The sequence below is a fragment of the Castanea sativa genome, chromosome 8 (genome assembly GCF_040712315.1).
Source record: "Castanea sativa cultivar Marrone di Chiusa Pesio chromosome 8, ASM4071231v1".
Taxonomy (NCBI): Eukaryota; Viridiplantae; Streptophyta; class Magnoliopsida; order Fagales; family Fagaceae; genus Castanea; species Castanea sativa.
This window is the reverse complement of record NC_134020.1, coordinates 33,138,825-33,149,588: the sequence shown is the minus strand read 5'-3', so window position 1 is coordinate 33,149,588 and position 10,764 is coordinate 33,138,825. Positions and strand designations below refer to the sequence as shown.

The window sequence follows — 10,764 nt, the reverse complement described above, 5'->3', positions numbered from 1 at the left end:
ACTCATAAATATTATCTTATTGAAAATGACTTATCCTGACATGACGGTTTTTCAAAACATGGTAGAAAATCCAAAAAAAAAAATCCAAAATCTCTTTCAGCACAAACTTGCTTTCTGAGATGCCTAACTAATCTAAAAAGAATCAAGAAAAGTCAAAAGGTAAAATTATTAGAGAGAAAAGGTAAAAAAAATGATGGATGAGGGTGCTATCATACAATGATATGATCAAAGCTTAAAAAGGAAATATCACAGCCCATCAAGTACATAAATATAAAAACAGAGTTTCAAAGTTACTTTATAAATGAAAATGAAACCAGATAACGACCACTAAAACCCAATGGGCTTTTGTTTAGCTTTCAGCAGAAAGTCCAATAAGCTGCCGAATCCAAAACTTGTATTGCATTGCTGGTTTATAAAAAATATGGGCCAAGGCCCGAATTAAAAATTGGTTGACGCATGACCTTACCCCCTTTCTTTAAAATTCTTTTCTTTTAGTAAAAAAATAAAATAAAATAAAGATATTGTTGGTTTAATTATTTGTTATGAGCTTTACATTCCAAGACTCAAACTCAAATGACAAATATAATGCGCATTATTATTATTTGTTTTTAAAAAATTATCAATTTTTTAACACTTTTTAGATTACGTCATTCAAATATTATATATGTTTAATGTCATTTAAATATAATTGAAGCATTTATCTAGTTTCATGCAAATGAATTGAAATATGAATGGTTAAGGCATTCTCTTGCTTGAATAACACCATATGTAAAGATTTTTAGATATTAAATAACAAAATATATACGAAGATAGTCTAGTTATAGTATAGTTAAAAACATATATTTTTAATTGTAAACATGTATGAAAAAATATTCATAAGTGTGAAAAAGAATAAAGCCGTAGTATATTGATGAAATTTGGCATAAATTATGGATGTTTAGGACTATGTTTTTACAATCCATGACCAAAATATATTATTTTTCAAAATAAAAGATGATATTTAGAGTATGTGTTACTTAATGATAGCATGATATTCATCAAAATGACCATGTAAATAAGTAAACAATCAAATGTTGATGTATATTCTCAAATTGAAACAGCAAAGTACTAACCATAGTTGATATTAGATTATGAAATTAGTCTTCAAGATTGTAAGTATACGTTTGGTAACTGTTTTTTTCCATTTTTTTTGTTTTCAAAAACAATTTTTTATTTTTGAAACTAAAAAACTTGTTTGGCAACCCAAAATGGATAGAAAACAAAAATTATTCTCAAAACTCAATTTGTGAAGGAAACTGAAAACATGTAAAATGCTGTTTTCAGTTTCTAATTTTCAAAAGTCAATCAAAATACGCATTTAATTTAATGAATTTGTCTCATTTAATGAGTTAACATTAGAATTCAAATCCTAGCAACAACATAATTTAGTATTTTCTATTTTTTTTAAAAACTATTTTTTTTAATTTCAACTAACCAAACATGTTTTTGATCTCAAGTATCCGTTTGGATACAAATTAATTTTTTCTGCGTTTAACGTTTCCACGTTTTCTTCCTTTTTTTTTTCTTCATTTCTACTACTACAGGCGTCAGGGACAGGTTTATTGGTCATGCTACTGTGCATAAACAGTAGTCGTATATGTTGGACTTTTCAACTCTTTTCAGCCCCTTTTCACCCTTTTTTTTTTCCCAAGAATTTCAGCTTTTACCTGACAAATTTCACTGTAGATTTGTTTAGCTGTTCATGAGACCCACAAACACTTTATTCATAAAAAAAATTAAAAATGGGTCCTATAATACTATTTACACATTTAAAAATCATTTTGCTACAGTATTTTCAGTTTTCAGCAATAAGTTCTATCCAAACGAATCCCAAAAATACAAGAAAATTGTTTTTTCTTTATATTCTTAAAATCAAGTTTTTGAAAATAAAAAACAAAAACTGTTACCAAACATGACCTAAATTTCTTCTGTGCTTTTATTATTTTTCAAATTAGCTATCCAATAGGGCATTTATAATTTTGTATTACGTTTTGAAATGTTGATATTGTATAGAAATGACAGTTGTCTATTTGTTTTAATTAGATGTTCAAATGGTAGACTAGACTTTTTTGTACTATTTTATTTTGGTTAGAAATGCTGTAATTTTGTATAAATATTGAACAAGTATTAATTTGTTGAGCTGAGCTCATTCTTGATATAAGTGGTGAATTAAAAGTAATGCATTTTACACCAAATAATTTATTGCATGACTTACCAAATGGCAAATGCATTTTTTTTAAAGGAGTTAATGTGAAAAAATACAAGTCGAGTCAACCCATTTCTAACCCGTTTAAAATGACATGTTTCAACTCGAACTCATTTTTGACCTGAATCTGATTGCCTCGACCCAAACCGCTTATTTTGCCAAGTATAACTTTCACAACAAATCGTAGGTGGAAAATTCTCATTACTTATTGGTTTTAATTTGAATTCACAACTTAAATCACTTTTTTGTCTAGCTGTAACAACGAATAATAACTTACAACTTAAAATATGTTATAAAAATGTTATGGATACAGTATTTATCCAACAAAAAAATCCCTTTCACCGCAGCCTTGCTTTCCGAGATGTCTAACTAATCCAAAGAAGTATCAAGAAAAGTCAAAAGGTAAAATTATTAGACAGAAAAGGTAAAAAAAATAAAAATAAAAATAAAAATAATGATGGATGAGGGCGGATCATACAATGATATGATGGAAGCTCAAAAAGGAAATCATCAGTTTCAAAGTTACTTTATAAATAAATGAAAAAGAAATCAGTTAAGGTCCACTACCAATGGGCCTATTTTTAGCTTTCATAGAAAGCCCAATAAGCTGCTGAATCCAAAACTTGTATTGCTCGGCTGGTTTATAGAAATATGGGACAAGGCCCAAATATAAATTATTCTTGAACGGCCCAGAGGCTTTAAAAGAAAGGTGGATACTAGGTATAAATACCAGAGCCTAAGCCTGAGCCTGAGGGCACCAAACAAAAGATTAAAGAATCAAACCGTTTGCACAACGCAACACACACACGGAGCAAAACCCAGTTTGTTTTCTTTCTCGTGTAAGAGACTCTCTCTCTCTCTCTCTCTCTCAAGCTCTCTGATTTTATATTTATTTATTTTTTTAATTTTTATAAATTATGATTTTTAGGGTTTCTTCTTTTGGATGGTGATAAATATGTGAATTTCTAGGGTTTTTGTTTTTGTTTTTTAATTAAAAATTTTAATATCTAGGTTTCTATTAGGGTTTTAGACGAGATAAACATGTCAGTTCGATCTTTTTTGGATTGTAAATCCTAACCTCAGAAAACACAAAGAAACATACACACACAAAAGAATTATGGATACAATGTTATATTTCAACTGGCTTTTAATAATAGAGATTTATCATAGGGGATGAGTTCGTTTGTCTTCTGTATTGTGCTGCTGTTGTGATTGAAATAACTTTTTTTTTTTGTGTCTAATTTTAGTGATTTGGTTTTACTTGCTCTATAGCAATCATGGCGGACGACGACATTCACAATGATGTGAAGGATGAGGTGGCAGATGTAAGTTTATACTTTCTTTTTTCACTCCATTTTACGAATGCATCAATGCCCATTTAAGTGGGTGTCTATAGCTTCTGGTTCCTCGTTTACATGGTGTAGGAGTTTTGACTATTGGTTAAACAAACTGTCGAAGGTGATGTGAAAGTAGGGTTTGGTTAGTGAAACTTATAGGATCTTGAACTGAATGATTATGTCAATTCTGAGACTTTTGAGTGTTTGGCGAAGGTCTAGAGTTGTAAATATTCTCATGTCTGAAAGGTCTACTTAAGGCTATTTGTACAAACCTCATAAAGCAGCCTCTTGAGGCATTTATTTATGTTGAAACATGGCTGCAGATTGCCCCATTTGATCCCACTAAAAAGAAGAAGAAGAAGAAGGTTGTAATCCAGGACTCTGCTGATGATTCTGTGGACAGTTTAGCTGAGAAGACTGAAAACTTGTCAGGTATCTGAATTGAATGAATTTTAATTATCTGATGTTCTTCTTCCTTTAATTTTATGTTAGAATGCCATTACATGCATTAGATAGCTAGAGGCTTGATATTTTCCTCATTTGTAGTTTCTGATGGGCTGGAAAGTACGTTCTCTGGTTTGAAAAAGAAGAAGAAGAAGCCAGTAAGTAGTCTTGGTACCTACAATGAACAAACGTGTGTGTGTATTTATATGTCGGCAGCAGTAATAAAATTTGATGGTTGGTGTGATTGAAGGTTGAAGCCAGTTCCTTAAATGATGAGAGTGGGGATGCTGCGGAAGATTTGGATGGTAATTTGATGCATGTATAGTCTATGAATTATGTTTTGAAAATGTTTTCACACTGGAAATCTTATGTTTTCCTTTTAGATCACATTGGTGAGGATGAAGAAGGACAAGGAATATCACTACAACCACGTTATCCTTGGGAAGAAAGTGACCGTGATTATGATTATGAGGAGGTATATTATTTACTTATGTTTTGCCTGAACTCCCTTTTAAAGTTCAAATTATCCTTAGTTATGTGTCATAGGTTTCATATACAATGCATTTTTCATTTATTTTATTTCTTACTTGTTTTTTCTATTTGTTAACTCTGTAGATGCCTTGATGACTTAGGATAATGTGTGCCCATCAGACTATCTTGAATCATTGGTAGTTATAGAATTTTGTACTTGGACTTATGCCAACATGCTTATGATACCTTCTGTTAGGTAGAGAGCAGGGTGGAAGGATCTTTGTATCTTCTTAGTCTTGTTTATGGCAGGCTTGATCTTTCTCCCAAACCTATTTCTTCCTTCCTTATCTACTTCCTTTTTTCACATATCTTCAACAACAACAAAATTAGCGCCTCCCCTCTATTTCTCCTCCCTGGATCAAAGTGGTGAAAACAACCCAAACTCTTTTGAACTTTGCTTCTCTGCTTTCATTATCCTGGGTCTCAGCTACTGCCATTATCAAGTGCCCTCCTACTTTTTGCATAATTTTCTCTCTATTTCCTCCTTGAGTAAGTTGGTTTGTCAAGTCAAAGTTCTGACTGTGCTCCAAATGACCTCCACACCAATATTTGCTGAATACTTTCTTTTTATTAACTATCTATCTCTCTTGCTTACTGCCTCTTCATTTAAGTGGAAATTTAGCATTGCTGAGTGACAGTGCTCAAACGATCTGTGATTTTGGGCACAATTGACGAAAATGATTTTAGGGGTTTTTTTTTTAAAGCTTTTTGGGCTTGGTGGCTTTAATGGGTGGCCAGTTATGGGTTTGTTTGTTAATTTGTGGGTTGGGTGATGAATTTGGGAATTGATTTTTCTGTTTGGGGTTGCTGGATTGTGTGACCGCTGGATGGTTGGAGCAACATTTAAAAATGACTGAAAAGTTCTCCATGTTTGGAGAATCACTGTAGCAATGACAATTTTGTCTATCAGGATAGCTAATCAGCTAGAGCAGCATTTTTAGGCTAAGCTCTGCAAAATTTGAGAAAAAGGGGCTTTGCTTCATCTATTGGAGATGCCCTAAGTTCGATATCATAACCTTTATCATATTAGGTTATTCCCCCTTGGATTAATTATTAAAAAAATAAATAAAAATAAATAAAAATAAAAAAGTTTATTCCCCCTTGAATTGTTCTACTCTCGCATCATCACAACACACCAACAGTTTTCAGTCTTGATTGTAATTTTTTCAATGAAACAGGTGTTTACATTTTATTGAATCTATGGTTGTCGTGACCTTAGACATAGGATAGATCTAGCTTTTGAGTCCAATATTGTAACCTTTACCATAGTAGTCATCTGATAATGAGAGGGTATGTTTAGCAGGATGTGTGTGAATCATTGATCTCAGGTCCTTGGTAATGGGTTGTTACATTGAGTTTGTAGAGGTGTCATCTCTTTTCTTCCTTGGTTTTCGGTTGATTATCACATTTTTATATTTTATCCAGACTCCCCACTAGGCTTGTGGATGTTATCAGTGGTACATATTATCGTGCGCTGTTAGTAGTGATTTTTTTCCTCCAATATCGTGTGCAGCTTCTTGGCAGGGTGTTTAACATTCTTCGAGAGAATAATCCAGAGCTGGCAGGAGATAGGCGTAGGACTGTTATGAGGCCTCCACAAGTTCTTCGGGAGGGCACAAAGAAAACTGTCTTTGTGAATTTCATGGACCTTTGCAAGACGTATGTATTTCTTTTGCTCTCTATAATTTTTTTCCCTTTCCTATGTTGTGAATTCTTAATTATTTGCAGTAATGACAATCCTTGTCACTCTTCATTATTGTTTGTCTGTATGCTTGGTACACAATTTTAAGCATAAGATGAATCATATTGTGAATTGTATGATATGTATTGAATGATTTATATTTATATATATAAAAAATGATATGTATTGAACGATGTACAACAAGTTCTGAATCGTTTGGGTGTATTTAAGATGCTCATGAATCATACGATTCACTAGGGTGTATTGTGTGATTTTTCTTGAATTGGTGAATTGTTATGTATAGTAATACCTGAGTTTTTGCTTATCTAGACTAAAAAAATATATCTTCTTTATTGGATGATTTTTTATAATGTATTGTTGCTTTCAGTCTTTTAGAGAGACTATAGTATTTTTGATAGGGCAATGAGAAAAAATATTACTTTCATTGTATAAAATGTGCTGTCACTTTGGAGTATAATCCATTTGAATGTGAAGTGTGAATTATTTATTTGTTATTACTTGAAATCATATGATAATTTACTAAATTTTGGATTCTGCAAATATATTTTTATTTGGCTCATTTATTTATTTTTAAATATTATTGCATAAGTGGTATTAAAATACACCATTAGCTGATTATTTTTCAAGTTTGTAATAAATGTCTTTTATATGTATATATTTATATGTTTTTTATAATTTTTCATTGAATGTTCATGTATCTCACCACAAACAATCGATATGCTATACAACAAAATCCAAGTTGTAGTTCTACAACTTTGGGGTCAGCTACGGATCTTTAACAAACTAATCATGGTTGGCAACATGTATTCTTTTTCAACATTCTATCGTATCCAAAATCATACTCTCTATCACCTCCTCAATTCACATTTCCTTTTTTTTGCTGTTTCTACTAGTGTTATTTTAGGTCATCTTTTATGTTTTTTCAATTAATCAAACTTGAGTCAACTCACTCTTCCTCACTAGTTCATTAATTGCTCTCCTTTGCACATGACCAAACAATGTCAAGCTACTCTCCCTCAATAAAGGACCAGTCTTTTCTTTAAGTGAATCTTCATTTCAAATCCCATCTTTTCTTGTATTTTCACTTATATATTTTAATGTTTTCAATCTACACATTTTATAAACATGTTTCTTAATAGCCCAACATTTAGTACCATAGAACATGGTTAGTCTTATAAGTTATAATAGTCTTGTAAAATTTCTCTTATAAGTTATAACAGTTTTCTACAATAATACCAACAATAAAACAATAAAAGGTATTCTATGATCACATAATACTCCTAATGGTTTTTCATTTCATCCACCATGCTCTTATCATATGATTTATATTCTTTTCAATCTCTATATCCTTATAAATTATTGACTCAAGATATCAAAAGCAATCATTCTTTTGTATCTCTTGACTATCAAGTCTTACAACCCCTTCATCTGTGTTTCTATTTTACTGAACTTGCATTCGATTTACTTTTTTTTAGTCCTATCTTTAATCAACTTAATATACTCATTGTAGTCAAAGGTGAGCTAGGCGCTCGCCTAGGCGCTTGGGCTAGGTGCCACTAAGGTGCCTTAAAGGCTCTAAGGCAATGCGCTTTTAGTGAGGCGCTCGCCTTTAGATACTAGGCGAGCAAGGTGACCGCCTTATGCCATGTAAAAGGCACTATGGCGAGAGCCTAAATTTTATTTATTTAATTTTATTAATTTTTTTTTATAGAAGTTTGTCATGAAACCATTATTTATTAATTTTAAAAGGCATGTTATAAAACCTATTGTTAGTTAATTTGATTTACAAAAATTTGTTGTAAAACTTATTGTAATATAAAAGCTTGTTGTAAAACCTATTGTTAGAATAACTAATAGAGCCTAAATCATGTTAATCCTATTTTAAAATAATTTGATAGACCTAATTTCTTCATGCAAAATATTGGAAAACACTTCATTATAATATATATATTGATAGGTAAGAAAAAGTATATTCAAAAAACTGCTAGATATAATATTTTAATATAGTAGGTACATATGATTTAAGTTCTATATTTATAATAAATAATTAGGAATTTGACGCCTCGCTTTACTCGGGCTAATGCCTTTTTGTCGCCTCACTCCTCAGGCGATACAAGGCCTTGGCGCCTTAAGGTCGCCTTTCACCTATGACTACCCTGAATATACTTTTGTGGAACATTCTTTTCTAAAACTCACCACATAACCTCTCTGGTTCTGTATCATATGCTTTCTCCAGGTTAATAAAACCATACAGAGATCTTTATGGGCTGCTCTATATTTTTCCATTATACATTTATGTAAAAAAAAACTACTTCCATGGTAGATACTATTGTTATAGGAAAAAAATGATAAATTGATTGATATGGTTTGCATTTTAAAAACTATGCTGGTGCATTTGAAGATCAAGTTGTCATTGTAGTTGTATGTAGTTACTTTCACCGTGCCTGCATGCATAATACGTGTTCTCCACTTATATTGGTGGTATTTGGAGATTGTTTGTTATGAAATGTATACAACATTGTTCACTGACATCTTTCTGGTGCTAATAACTGCTTCACCTAGGTTTTGGGCTAGAGTTCTTCTAGTGACATGCTCTCTAGTAGTAGTGTTTCATAATACATTTTATTTTTTATTTTGATTTTTAACATTTTGCCTTTCCTCCTCTGGGGTAAAAAAGAATGCATCGGCAGCCAGACCATGTCATGGCTTTCTTGCTTGCTGAGCTGGGGACAAGTGGGTCACTTGATGGACAGCAAAGATTGGTCGTGAAGGGAAGATTTGCACCTAAGAATTTTGAAGGAATCCTGCGCCGATACGTTAGTAAGTGTCTTGTTTATATTTTCTGTATAAAGAGCTCGTTGAAACTGGAAAGTGTTGCTGTTACTCTTTTATTAAGTTGGTATGCACATGGACTGCAATGAGTCTGTACTTTATGTATCTGCTTCTGGTGTTTCATATAACCAGCAATAAGAAAAAGAATACTTCTTCCTTCCCAGCTTGTCTCGGAAAAAGTTGAAGGAGCTGAATGTGTCAGGAGATAGTATCCTCTTAACTGCCAATACTTTGGTTCTTTAGGGAAGCACTTGAAGTGATTTGGTTGAACTGGCACTTCTAGAGTTCTAGTTTATGCTATTTCAACCAACATAGTTTTTCTATGCTAAGCAGTTGGTCTTCTGTTGATCATTTTGTTTCAGTGTTTCTTGTGCTGCCTGTGGATTATTTAACTAGCCTTTTTGAATTCTTATTAATAGCTACTTCCTCTCTTTCAGATGAGTATGTTATTTGCCTTGGGTGCAAAAGTCCAGACACTATACTTTCAAAGGAGAACCGTCTCTTCTTTCTCCGATGCGAGAAGGTAACTTTTGTGTACATTGTCAGATTATCTTATACACAATTGACCTTGGGCCATGCTGGATAGTATCTAAGGCCTCCCTGAGGGAAAGTTTGATCTGGCATTAGTTACCATTGAATTTCATGGAAATTAAATTCTTCTGATATTGTGATTTTGTGTGTGTGTTTTATTGGGTTTTGTTAGTTTTAGTAATTGATAAACTGGATCACCATATTCATATGATATAGTGTTACAAAAACTGGGTGCAACTTTCTGGATGTTTATATTTGCTTGTTCTCCATATTTATATGATCTGATGTTATTCTGGAAGTGACTGTTGGTGCTTTTTATTGCATCCACTGTTGGTGATAGTGTGTTAAGACTTAGAGTTAAGACTGTTATCTTCATCAAATATTGTCTTTGTTGGTTGCCCCCATCACACCTAAAAAAAAAGAAAAAAAAAAAAGAACTCTCTTCCTTGACACTCTGAATTTTAACTTCTTAATTATTCCTTTTCTTTTGATCTTTATTTTTGCAGTGTGGTTCTGGACGATCAGTTGCTCCAATTAAAGCTGGTTTTGTTGCTCGTGTTGGCCGTAGGAACGCAGGGACATGATCTGCCCTTGTCCTTTCTCAAGTTCAAGCCTCATGGTCGATTGGCCCGTGAAGCTTAGAGTGTTTTTGATTCTGTTTACTATTCAACCCTTTATTTTGTGTAGAAGTCAATACCTATATCTTTTTGTATGGGAATTTGGATGAGGAGATGAGTTCTTTTACTACTTGATCATATCCTATCAATTGTTTCTTAACGTAAAGTTTCAATTGTTTGCTTGAATTCGAGGATATAATGTCCTTTTAAGGCATTGAAAGGAATAGTGTTCCTTTCAAATGATAAAGGTTCATGCCAATATTCTGACTGTTGGTCAGCTTTTAAGTGATTGTGATTGTCTGAAACTGTTTATTTTCTTAGTTATGATCCTTTATATCTGTGGTGGTTGAGTACTTGCGTCTTTGGTTAGTGTAATGTCTTTTTTTTTTTATTTTTTTAGAGGAAATAGTAATACTTATTAGTACACACAAATATGAAAGTAATATATAGAGTTTTTTAAACAGACTTATAATATATTACATAACCAGAGTCTCACTACAAAATGATCTAGTCTTTGTAGTAGTA

The 10,764-nt window shown here is 32.2% G+C and overlaps 1 protein-coding gene across 2 annotated transcripts; it reads left to right on the top strand.

Annotated features, from left to right (window-relative positions):
- Nucleotides 1–2,985: 2,985 nt before the first annotated feature.
- LOC142608261 (eukaryotic translation initiation factor 2 subunit beta) lies at nt 2,986–10,524 on the top strand. 2 transcript variants are annotated; one of them, XM_075780006.1, is made up of 10 exons: nt 2,986–3,084; nt 3,493–3,570; nt 3,906–4,014; nt 4,129–4,184; nt 4,277–4,331; nt 4,410–4,501; nt 6,071–6,216; nt 8,937–9,079; nt 9,529–9,614; nt 10,129–10,524. In XM_075780006.1, the coding sequence occupies exons 2-10, from the start codon at nt 3,523–3,525 to the stop codon at nt 10,204–10,206; spliced, it is 813 nt and encodes a 270-aa protein (XP_075636121.1). In that variant the 5' UTR covers nt 2,986–3,084; nt 3,493–3,522; the 3' UTR covers nt 10,207–10,524. The 2 variants fall into 2 exon arrangements, with proteins under 2 accessions (XP_075636121.1, XP_075636120.1); XM_075780005.1 differs by having other exon boundaries at nt 3,000–3,084; nt 3,518–3,570.
- Nucleotides 10,525–10,764: the final 240 nt, after the last annotated feature.

Excerpts from the sequence above, each read along its gene's own strand:
- LOC142608261 (XM_075780006.1), top strand. The coding sequence starts at position 3,523 with ATGGCGGACGACGACATTCACAATGATGTGAAGGATGAGGTGGCAGAT. Across the intron at positions 3,571-3,905 it reads TGAAGGATGAGGTGGCAGAT|ATTGCCCCATTTGATCCCAC; the intron begins GTAAGTTTATAC and ends ACATGGCTGCAG. Across the intron at positions 9,080-9,528 it reads AATCCTGCGCCGATACGTTA|ATGAGTATGTTATTTGCCTT; the intron begins GTAAGTGTCTTG and ends CCTCTCTTTCAG.